We start from the raw sequence: 12,501 nt of genomic DNA, 5'->3' as shown, positions 1-12,501 counted from the left end.
TGGTGAGCTGCAGGAACACAGCTGTTAAGCAAAATAAAGGGGTGATGGGATGAGGGATGAATCTTTAATCTTTAATCTTTAAACCAATTTAAAAGGTGTGCAGCGAGCATAAGAGGTGACCTGTATTTAATAGTTCAAATGATGTGGAGATTTGGCTTTGTGCTATTTAGGTGTTCATTGAAATCAATAGCAAGACAAATAACCAAACTGTCCTGGTAAATGTAGCCATATGTGTGGCCCAAGCACCCTCTGTGGTTCTACAACTACAAATCCCTTATTGGGATTAAACACCCAATGAAGTTAGCAGATACTAACATATCTGTACTTTACAATAATCAGGCCCATCCACATCAAACCCATCCCTTTAAGATCATACCATCTGGCCTCTACCAGCTTTCATTTCATCATCAGAAAAAATAGCAATTGTGGGTGAAGGATTTCTAAAATAGTGTTTTTCCCCCCCTCACCTTCACAGCGCCTTCAGCCTCCACAAACCAGCGGCGGAGCATGGCCTGCACCTGACCATCGGTCAGCTCGCTGTTGGCATGCTGGATCTTCCTTTTTACCGTGTCCTCCAGAAGGAGGCGCCGTAAACGCCAGTAGAAGAACTGCCGCGATGTTCTCCACTCCAGGACATCCTGTGAATGGATGCAGAGCAAGTATGAGGCCAATTTACAGTAAAGCCTGGACTGCTCTGATTAGGTTCTCCAGCTGCAGTTCCATGTTTTTTAAGAAGGGTTTTAGTTTATTTCTTGGTAAAGTTTCATGTAAACAATGATTCAACTCTTTTTAAGTACATTAACATTTCTAACATAATATTTTGTCTTTTTACATTTTAAAAAATAAGTATCCCTAAAAATGGAACTGGCACTGTATGCCAAATAGAGTGCAGAGGAAAAGCCCTTACTAAGCCCATGTACTGTGTACGCCACCTTGCATCGTAAAATATTTCAAAAATGAAAATACTGGTAATCTCAATAAACATCAATTAATCACTTATAAGCCTGTGTAGTTAGATATGTTGCCTCTTATTTCAAAAGAGACTAAAGTGTAAAGTCACATTATAAGCTTTGAGTCACAGTTATTTGAAAAGCTCTTTTTACGACCTGATGTTACAAAGCAGCTTTTCCGAAATCCAGAAATAAGACAAATAGAAACTAAACAATAACACATATAAGTGAGCAAGCCAAGGTCAAAAGTAGCAAGGAACAACTTTAACAAACTTTAACTAATTTTACTTCTCTAAAAGAGTTCATTATTGATATTAGTGCAAACATGTATAGTTTAGTTATTAAGTGGGGCAGTGGTGGCTCAGCAGTTAGAGCTCTGGGCTGTTGATGACAGGGTTGTGGGTTTGATACCCGGGCTTGGCAAGCTGCCACTGTTGGGCACTTGAGCAAGGCACTCTGCTCCCCGGGCGCTGGAGTTGGCTGCCCACCGCTCTGGGAGTGTGTGTGCTCACTGCCCCTAGTTCACTAGTGTGTGTGTGTGTGTTCACTACCACAGATGGGTGAAATGCGGAGGACACATTTCGCTGTACATAGTACAGTGACAAATATATGCACCTTCTAAACGTAGGCAATATAAATTAGCTTCTGTTTTTAGTCATTATTAGTCTGTAAGCAAAAAAACAAAAAACAATCCAACAATCCTGTTTTAGGAACTTCTGAAGTGTCTAAAAACTATAAGTTGACTTATAGTGAGGGAACAGCAGAGCTTATAGAGAACAATTCCAGTTTAAATGTTATTCGTCCTTCTCAAAAGAGTGTTACTGCTCATGACTTATTACAGTGAATCATTGTGTGAGCTTTTAGGTATGCAGGCAGATTAACTTGGTATAGGGGCCTGTTTAAGATCAGGATCAGATTAATCATTTCTCTTCTTCATTCTTTAAATAAATAAAATAAAAACTGACAATTTTAACTGAAAATGTAACAATTGTGTGGGTTTATTAGGGGCTTTTCCTGTTAGTGTAGGTTTACTTTTCTCAACAGAATGGAAAGTGTGTAAAACAAATGCTCACAGTAATGACTCCTTTCTCCTGCATGCGTCCCGGTGTGTCGTGCAGGTCGGCAAACTGCACTGCCACCTGATGGTAGATGGGAAGCAGGAACTCCTCTCTCTCCTTCAGTTTGGTCTCCAGCTCCTTACGTTCTATTACACACAGCTCCGGGGTGCCTGGATATACACACAGACACGCACAAAGAGGGTACAGTTAATTCAGCCCAATCTTTACAGTCCTATGCCAGGTTTAGTTGGTGATGTTATGTGAATGTCAACATATAGGATGTCTGTGTCAGAAACATTAAAATGTCTCTATTGTTTGTGACGGTTTTACCCCTAAACCCACATTTGTGTGGGTTTATATACGATCATAAATTATTTTACATGACCACGTGCCATCCTCGCCTTTGCCATTCTGCATTTAAGACTGATAGATGTAAACTGATTTAATTGGTGACCCAGTTTAGTTATTCAGAAAGCGGAATTGCAGAACTGCAAATAAATGTGAATGGCTAAACTGCTGATGACTGAATGGGCTTTGTATATGTATGTAATGTGACCTCATGTCATAATTCATTTAAAATGGGCTGTTTGTGGAGTGCAGTTTCCACCATATATGGATAGTGTGGACCGGGGAGTGAAAAGTATGTTTAGAAAAAGCTGTTTAAGAACAGCAAAGAAAAAGATTTGCCTTGCCCTTTAATGGCTGGCGTGAACAGGGATGAGCACGTCAAAAACACTGGACAAGCCTTCTTCTGGACCCCTAGAGTGAGCAGCCCTGGGCTTCTGTTAGCCCTGTAGCTGGCCAAGACATTGATCTGTGGCAGAGTTGATTATTGTGACTGCTAGCGGGTCAATGGGCTGCCCTAGCTGTAGACAGATGACTGAACGGAAGAGATGGAAAAAGATGAGATTGACCTGTATAGAGTATGATTGACAGGGGTATCAGGGGAGAAGGGGCATTATCCATAAACAGGATATGGTTTAGAGGTATTAAACACATGCACTGACAATAGTCAGTTACATGCTGTTAATTATAAATAATATTAAGTTTATATATTTTTTAATCTTTAATTATTTATTTCACACTTGCATTGTTTGTTTGTTTAGTTTAATTTAGTTAGTTCTTCTGCATTTATCACGAGTCTCATGGCAAAATAAAAGTAATGGTTTAACCCAAAATGGCATCATTACCATTTTATTGCACTTTATTTATTAAAATGATCACATCGCAGACACGGGTAGTGTCCATAGCAGTACCTGTGACGGGCTGAAATTGGAATTTTCCATCCCACCTTAAATTGTGCAGCGGTTACGCTCCATGTGTTTACAGTGTGTTGTGACCTCTTATTCAGTAAAATACTGAGCCTGTCTCTGACCTCATCTATCCAGTGTGTCTTGAACACATGCAAATGTTTCTCAATATTTAAGCTCTGGTTGTAGAACATCAAAAACACCTGGGCTTTAACTGTGAGAGCTCAACACCTGTGGTTCATCCAGTCCATTCCACGAACCACATGGTTGACCGCTGCCTTAGTTTAAACACAAATGTACTGTTAGGCAAATAACCATCTTAGTCTGATTTAGAAACTCAGAGACTCACCCAGTCTCTCAGCCAGGCCCATGTAAACGGGATCCACACGTCTCATGGTCTTCACCAGATCCTTCTTACGGAATTTAATCTCCACCGTGCCCTCTGGCTCCAACACTCCACCACTGCGCATCACAGAGTTTGTAGTTAGAGACAATTACTTAACTCATATCTTATTCATTGACAAGAAATAATGTCAGCTTGTTATCAATGAACTAATAGAAACGTTGATAAGTAAAGCCTTTAAATCATTTTGGTTACATTGTTTTGCTTACTATCAAAATACGATTTCAGATGTAGAAGCTTTTCTTATGGGGGGGAGACAATATGCTGTCAGATGGACATATGCAATTGCGAAAGATCCCTCGAACCAATTACACTGTGTTTTAATATACTTCAAATCATACCAGATAAGATCTGTATTAATATAAACTATATCCTTTTTTGTTGTATCATTATCCCTAGCCACACACACACACACACACACACACACACACACACACACACACACACACACACACACACACACACACACACACACACACACAGCTCTTACCGGCTGTCCTTGTCAGCATACATCTCCATGTGGCGTGGGTTAATGGTTGGGTCAATCACTACCCATGAGCCTCCTCGTAGTTCAGCCTGTGGGGGGACGTAGACCAGCACGGGCTGCCTGTACTCCCTCAGCCCATCCACTATGTATGCCCCAAACTTTAGCACCTGGTCATACATGTCTGTGGGTGACAGCTGGGGTTAGTCTTGGCTCATCCAGATTAACACCACATCTAAGCATGACACGGTCAGCGGTAGAATCCAGAACATCTCCTGGAAACTCCGGCTGCATTAGAACGTTTTTCTTCTCGTTTTACTTGTATTACCACAATTGCTTTGACCAGCGGTTTCTAACCCAGGTGCTGGAGTACAAGCTCACACACCAACTTCAGTACAGGAGGTTTTGTTAACTCTAGAAGCCCATCACTAACTACAGAGCTCCAAACTGCCCATAAAATCAACACTGGCACATGAAGGAGGTCGGATGGAATGTTCTATGATTTAATGTTAAAGAGCAACATGCATGCCAAAAGACTGAAAGATTCCAAAAATCAAATAAAAATTGGCCACCCTATATGAATTATTATATAATAAAATTGAAATCGTAATCAGTTAGAACAGTAATTAAATAACTGACCCTTCATCCCTCCAGAAAAGCCTCTCCAGTTGGCGAACACCATGAGCGGAAGGCCCTCCCGGTTCAGGTCTTTAATGGCTTGAGCGGTTTTAAAAGCTGAATCTGGGAACCATACTTGGCCTGCTTGCTGGATGATCTACAGTGGAAAAGACACATATTACAAGCACATTGTGTGTTTCTTAGGGCTGTAAATCTCTGACCAATTTACCTTGATTACAATATTAACAATTTGATGCATTGTGAAATCTCAAATTGTACCATAATGGATAATTGAGAAATCTGAGAAATATAAAGTAAACAGAAAAATCTGACCAAAACAAAGGGAGCGCCTTTTCTATTCTATATTAACATAATTGATTCTAATCATGTCTTAGTCACGATAAGCATGGTGAGTTTGTGTGCGTCTTACCTTGGCCTCAGAGTCCAAATTAGCAGGGTCTGCAGGGATGGACAGCTCAACGGATCTGGTCTCCACAGCAACCACTCCAGTCGGGATCCCGCCCAACCTGCAAACCAAAGATTGGACATGTAATGAACAGAAGCTCAAAGGTCAATTATTTTACTGTTGACCTTTTTTTTTTTTTAAACTTCTGAAATAATTTTGCCTAATTTTGCTTGGGATTGGAAACCACTTAGTCTGTGGGGCGAATTCACAAATGACTAATTTCTCAGTTGATAACGGGCCAATGAGGGTAATTATCAAAACCTCTTTTACTCAGCATGACGCTTTCTTTTTACTTCCACTATAATGTTTACACGTGACCTCAAGGAAAAAAAAAAAAAAACATGCTAATGAGCTCATGCATATTAACAATCAATGCTTAGTTCCTGTCTGAGCATCAAGAGAGACCAAAAAATCTCTGAATCAGGGCTAATGTTTCTACAATAAAAATAAAAGCAGAAAGAGTTCAACAACAAATAAGTAACAGAAAACAGTATTGCTGTGTGGTGTAAAATCAGCCCGAGAAGCAAAGCTTACAATCAGACTAAATCTACTAATAAATGTTGAGGTGCCACAGAAAAAAAGCAATTCAGCCAATACACTTTGAATCACTAAGACCCAGTTAAAATAGGATGGCCTTGATGCAACGACATCAGAGGTAATCTAGTTTAGGGGACATATATCCCTGAAGCTGTAACTGGCCTCATATTTCTGATATACCAGCAGCAATAGCCTATGAATAAACAAGTAATGTGTTCCGCAGGAAAACAAAGCCAGGCCTCCACAGACAGTGGTATGTAGATGAAATAATATGTATGTGTGGCTTCTACATACAACATGATGCTTATGCATGTGTTTATGGTAATTAAGGAATATGCTGTAGAGCTCACCTGGCTCTACCCACTACTACACTCTGAGCCCAAGGCTGCATGATCTCCATGAAGGAGCCTTGATCAAAGAAGCCACTCACCCACGCTCCTTTAGGATCTAGAGAGAGAGAGGGAGAGGAAAAGAGAAAAAGTAAGAAAGTGAGCGAGTGAGAGAGCGAGAAAGAAACAGTAGCAGCATGCAGTGATGGTACCAGTAGGACATGAAGGACAGAGATGCGAAACAGCTGATCTATGCACAACATAATCACAGACAGGGAGTGAGAGAGGGAGCGGTGTTCATTATGCTCCCTGGTATCATCCGTCATCTGGTATTGTCTGGTTTTGTCACTATAGAATATATTAGTTTATGAGTGATCTACTGATTATTTTGATGATTAAATTGAGTAACTACTTTTTCTAAAGGCCAAACAATTGAAATAGGCCGAACGGATCAGTATCACACTATGGCTTTTAAAAACTCAAAAGTACCTAATTGAAAAAGACAAAAGGGAAGCCTTTGAAAATACTATAATTAGACGAAGTGAATCCATTGAAATCAATTACAATTACACCTTAAATACACTTCAGGTACATGTGATCTGTGACTAATGACAGATATATTGATGAGATCCTGCTGATGTAGGTTTCTGCTTTTCTGCGATGTTCAGATGACCTGCTTAACCTTTTCTCCTTTTAAGCTTTTTTCTCTGGCAGAAGTCTGACTTTAAACCTGTATAGATAGACGTTGTGTCTGTGTACTCTGGTGGTAACACACTGATGCCACTTTGTTGTATATTTTGTATATTTTGCTCTACACACATGCTCACAATGTACATGAGGCATTTTTTTTTAAACAGCGGAAAAAAGAAATATACATGTGGACGAGGCCTTATCTCACAGTCCTGCAAAAAACACTACCATACAACAATCACAAATAAGTGTTTTAACAGAGTGTGAGTGTGTTTTTACTCTGGTTGGGTCGTCCTGCCAGCATCCAGCGGGGGTCGTAGGGTGCTTTGGTGGGCACAAACTCCACCGGCCGGTCAATGGGGTCCTTGGCCGCCAGCAGTGGCACGGGACTGGATGTGTTCTGAAACGAAGCGGTTTGTTAATCACTTTCATTAGATCAATACCATTAAGCACTGCAGAGCACTGACCAACCTCTTAAAAAACAGACACTCCGAATAGCCCAAGTTTAGCTCAAATCTTTTTGAATTATTACACACCAGAGGAGACCATTTAACTGACAGTATGTAAACTATTCCATAGCAAATTCTCATAGACCCATAGTGTTTATGCTGTAAAACAATCTGTTTTATTTTATTGAATTGTTTAGAGAATCTGTTAGTAAGTAAAGATACTAGATTCCAGCACGAAGCCACATTTGTTTTATGGTATGTACAGCTGTGTGAAAAGGGAAAAGAAGTCTTAACAGAAGTAAGGTGTTCACCTTGGGCATGTAGGAGAGCCACTGCAGTAGAGTGTAAACGCCTTCAAAGTCATCGCACACTGTAGTGTGTGTGACGCCATTGTTGTGCATGATCTGCACCCCTCCCAGCTGGTTATTAGATGTGTACACTTCGCGGCCCAACACCTGCACAGGAAGAGCACACAAAAAATGCACTACAGATCAACACACAGACTTTTCCTGCAAAGGACTGCAAAGCATGAATGTACATCACTACTTGCAGCCGCAAAAACAGAATATCTGATGGAGGCTCATTAACAAAAGTAAATATGATTAAATAAAAATAAAAACCATAGTATATTCCCAGGTCTGTACTATGACTAGCTTACAGTAGTTTTGTAGTGTGTTCCGAGGCTAAAACACAGGTATTTGTTGCGGAATAATTTGAATTGAATAACAATGCCATCATTTGTCCTCTACTGGCTTCATAAAAGTGCTTGGTCCCTAATGATTGCTGCTTGCAATGTCATTTGAAGACAGATGCTGAACTCTCATAGTGGTAAGTTCAACTTGAGGTTTTACAAAAATTTCAGGTAAAACGAATATTAGCTGGTTGTCTTCGATACCAACAACAAACACTAATGAATCATATTTTTCCCCCCCGCTGAATTCAGAGCTCATAACACATGGCTTACTTTTCATGTTTTGGTAACATCATCAAAATGGCTTACAGGCCTCTAAAATTGAACACTGTATCTGTAGTTGCAGCTGTGCTGTGTATGCGGGAGATTGCTGCCATTGCTTTATTGAGTCAAGCTTATTTTATTTCAATTTAAAGGGCATATTTTTGGCCGTAGCTCAAGCCATCAGACAATTTGTATGCAAGGATGTCTCTTTATATCAGTGTTACTGGACCTTGAAACTGGAAACTGGACCTTAAAGGTGATTACTTAGATGTGTAGGATATAGAGAAACCCTTCAGGCACAAATATGCACATTTGTTCTTCCTCAGTCCGCAAAACATAAGGACACTAGGAATAACTTTCCATACGACTATTTGCTCTATACTACAAACAATAATATTGGTCTTTTTTGATCTGTCTGAATGTCTAATTTGCCTGTCCTTGCTTTCATTCGAGCACATAACTAACACCCACATAACTAACTAAATGTCTCTAAAAACAACTTATTAAATACCCAAACAAATACACTCTCACACAATGTCCAAAAAAAATTCATTCATAACATTTTCTTGGATAACATAGTCCTGGATATTATTATCAAAATGCAGATACTCTAATTGCATGAATTAAGCAGCAATCTATCTGGGTCATAGATGAGAGAGCTTGATGGGAGAAAAAAAAGAAGCTCAACGCTCTGTCACCACACTGCAGACTGAATTTACTGACACAATTAAAACAGGAGCAAATTAAACTGTCCTTATCAGGCGGGCAGCGGCGTAATTTATGCATGTGTGCTCTCTTTCAGAGCAAACAGTTATGAGGCCATTTGTATGAGAAGAGACTTAATGGGGAAATGATTTTGCTATGTCAACTGCTATGCAAGTTGAGCCTAGACCATAACCAATTAGAATACATCTTCTGACACGTTTTACTTCTCGTCGCTAGACTCCAGTATATTAAAATAATAGTTCAGGACAAAAATGGACAACATTTAACCTTCACTATGGCTCTGATGTATTTTTCTCTATTGTTATAGACAACTGTGCGTCAAACGGTGTCTGAAACCACATGCCACAAGCTGGTGTATTTTAGATTAGAGGCAGGTGTGATGAAAGCAGTCTGATGTTGATCTGTGAAGTATATTCTTATATTGCTTGCAAGCTGCATTAGCCTTCAAGCCGGAGTCACATTTACCTTGTTGAGGGCTCCAGCTCCTGTCAGGATGATGTGGGAGTTCTCTACCTGGATGGTCCTCTGGCCAAGACGCACCAGGTAAGCTCCTATTCCGATAGCCCTGCACGTCACCTGCACACAAACACAGACACAATATCACACGCGTTATGACTTAACAGCAAATCAGTGCGACTCAAATCTGAAACGGTGTGTAAATTTTTAGTATGCGATAATAATCTTTAGATCATAATGAGCCATTTATTCAATAAATTGGTTTATTTATACAATTAAAATGTATTCAAGATACAAATGAATTTAAAAGTGAAATAGCTTGTAGCTTACATTGCACATGCACCTCAATTAGTACTTAATTATGTAAGTGCACCATATACATACCATATTTGTTTCATATATAAATCACTATGTCACATTACTCCAGATTATTCTAATTACTTTTTTATTTTACTCTGTCTATTTTACTCTTATATCTCTGGATAAAATGATTTTTTAAAAATCTGCTGATGATATTAATACCCTCTACTATTAATAATCAATCCATCTACACATGGACAAAAGTCCATGCACCATACATTATTAAAACCATTTTAAGTATTTAAACCTGAAAACTATCATAAAAACTGATCACAAACAGACAATGTATTCGTAACTACACTATGTGGGCAAATGTATTGGGACACCTGACTTTTTTATTGCTTCAAAGGACATAAAAAAAAGTTTACCCTGCTTTTGTTAGAGTAACTGTCTCTATTGTCCAGGCTTGTTTATATATTAAATTGTCACATATGGCTTTCTATTAGATTTAAGCATTGCTGGGAGGGTTTGATTGCAATCAGCAACAAAAGCTTTACTGAGGTCAGAATGTTGGATGATCACCACCCCACCTCATTCTCAACTCATCCCAAAAGTATTGGCTAGAGCACCATAATTCCAGAGAAGACCGTTTCACTGCTCCACAGCTCATAGCCGGGGGGCCTCATACCCCTCTAGCCCACGTCTGCCATTAGATGTGTCAGCAATGGGAACAAGTAGCTAAATGCATTCATTAGAAGAGGTGTCCACAAACATTTGGACATATAGTGCATCTATCCCTCTATCTATCTCTAGATCTCTCCATCTAATCAATGTTAAAAAAAGGCTTGTTTAGTGCTTTAATAAGGAGAGATAATTAGAACTAAGAAGCAACTGAAGAGTGCAGAGAACTGAGCTGGCCTGTGCTGTGTTTCTACTGTACCAGGTTCATGGTGATGATCTCTTCATAGGCCAGTGAAGATTCTCCAGCGATCATTCCAGAGCCTCTCAGGTTCTCTACCCCCAATCCCTCCTCCTTACCAATGATGTCTGTGATCTTATACCTGCACACGCACACACACTTGTTACACTCTGAAAACATTGCTTATAAACAGGCACAATAAATTGAGAGGCTGGTGTCTTTATAAATGTAGCAATCACCAATACAGAAAATGTAGCCTTCCTTAACATGCATTGTTTCACGGAGGTCTATTATTTTTTTTTAACAGGACTGCACCTTGATTCTCCCTCATCCTCCACATGTTCACAGTGCACAGAGTTCAGTGCAGACACCTTTTTGTAGTCCTGAGGTGTGAGGTAGAGGTACTTAAATCCCTGCAAGATAAAGGCAAAAAGGCAAATCAACGTATAAACAGTTTATATGTTATAATCTCAGTGTTAAATTACAGGCCCTTGAGTAACTTTTATGAAACGCATATGCATATTTTCAGTCTTTACTTTAATTCATTCATGCTGATTAAAGTTTTGCACAATGACTCTTTTCTTCTTACCTTGTAGGGGTCGACTGGGTCCTGCCAGGCCACGTGGAACATGTGTCTGATCTCCTCAGCCAGTCCGATGCGTGCGCCGCTGTTGGCGGCGATGTAAATGCGTGGGATTCCGCTTTCCCGAGACATTTCTGAAGCCTGCTGGAACAGCACGTCCTCCTGCGGCCCAAATGAGCCGATCTTATGCGTGATGTCGTTACTGATCACAATGATATCACGGCCTGCTGGGTACTCTGGCGTCCGCAAGGTCATCCGCCACGCCACCATACCGATCTGCAATACAAACCACATGCAATAAAACGCTTAGTGTCAGTTTAAGCCTAGCCCTGGACTACCTTATCCTTCTAAATGGGAATCTTCACTCAGCATGTTGTGTACTTCAGGACTAGGCTCAATCCCTGTCTAGGAAACCAACTCTTATTGGTTGTTTGACAATTGCTTTAACACTTTTTGAACAAAATCCAACTATTATTAAAGAACACACAGCATTATAAATGCTTTGGCATAGTGGGAGCCTAGCTAGTGTGTTGTGGGGGGTGCAGTTACCATTATGCATCATGCTTAACACACGGTTCTGACCTCATTGCCCCCAGGCAGGCGGTTCATCTGTACCAGCTGGCCCTGTGGGTCTAGGACCAGCTCTGTGAAGGTCAGCAGCTCAGAGGGCAGCGGGCACTTGGGCAAGTGGGCGTATGCATCCACTGATTGCCACAGCTTCTTCAGGGCCTGCATAGCAAAGACAAATCAAATGGAGTGAGAAAATTAAAATAAACTAATTAACTACAAATGAAAACCATGTCAAAATATGGCCACAAACCAATGTGGGAGGAAGTGACAGTATTATAAGCATTTTCATATTTTAAGAAGGGTAATTTGACTTTATTTGACTGTCTTAGTTAGTGTAATCATAAAACTAATTTATAACTGTATTCAGATTAAGTGTTTCAAATATCTGGAATGAAATCTAAAAAAAAAAAAAATCTTTATTCTATAAATAAATAATATAATATAAATCTCTAATCTACACAAAAGCAACATGTACACAGAGCTTGGCTACATGTGGAAATATCTCAAAGGTATCACATTTACATGGTGTAAGTAGTGCAAAGGTAGATCTTATTATGTTGCAGTCATAATAAGATCTACCTGTTAACAACATCTTAACATGTTTGTTAAAATATTTCAAAATATTGAAAAATACATTTTTTATTTTAACACAACTGATAGATATCTCAAAAATCTTACTGAAAAAAAAAATCTATATTTTTAAATAATTTGTAACATAAGAAATGAAAGGAAAAAAGGAAAAAACAGGACACCTCCAC

General features: G+C 39.6%; 1 protein-coding gene across 3 annotated transcripts in view; it reads right to left on the bottom strand.

Moving 5' to 3' along the window:
* Positions 1-12,501, bottom strand: part of acaca (acetyl-CoA carboxylase alpha) — a 47,273-nt gene that overhangs the window by 4,734 nt on the left and 30,038 nt on the right. For all 3 annotated transcript variants that reach the window (XM_072674345.1, XM_072674343.1, XM_072674344.1), the window contains 14 exons: positions 11,756-11,902; positions 11,180-11,449; positions 10,906-11,003; positions 10,612-10,732; positions 9,381-9,491; positions 7,546-7,689; positions 7,065-7,185; positions 6,117-6,213; positions 5,194-5,290; positions 4,785-4,920; positions 4,152-4,329; positions 3,608-3,720; positions 2,024-2,178; positions 468-638 (listed from right to left, as the gene is read on the bottom strand). In XM_072674345.1, coding sequence (XP_072530446.1) covers positions 468-638; positions 2,024-2,178; positions 3,608-3,720; positions 4,152-4,329; positions 4,785-4,920; positions 5,194-5,290; positions 6,117-6,213; positions 7,065-7,185; positions 7,546-7,689; positions 9,381-9,491; positions 10,612-10,732; positions 10,906-11,003; positions 11,180-11,449; positions 11,756-11,902 — 1,959 coding nt within the window. The remainder of the gene's footprint in view (positions 1-467; positions 639-2,023; positions 2,179-3,607; positions 3,721-4,151; positions 4,330-4,784; positions 4,921-5,193; positions 5,291-6,116; positions 6,214-7,064; positions 7,186-7,545; positions 7,690-9,380; positions 9,492-10,611; positions 10,733-10,905; positions 11,004-11,179; positions 11,450-11,755; positions 11,903-12,501) is intronic.

This window comes from Salminus brasiliensis, chromosome 1 (assembly GCF_030463535.1).
Source record: "Salminus brasiliensis chromosome 1, fSalBra1.hap2, whole genome shotgun sequence".
In the NCBI taxonomy this organism is placed as follows: domain Eukaryota; kingdom Metazoa; phylum Chordata; class Actinopteri; order Characiformes; family Bryconidae; genus Salminus; species Salminus brasiliensis.
The sequence above is the reverse complement of the archived record's forward strand: the minus strand, read 5'-3'. Positions and strand labels throughout refer to the sequence as shown.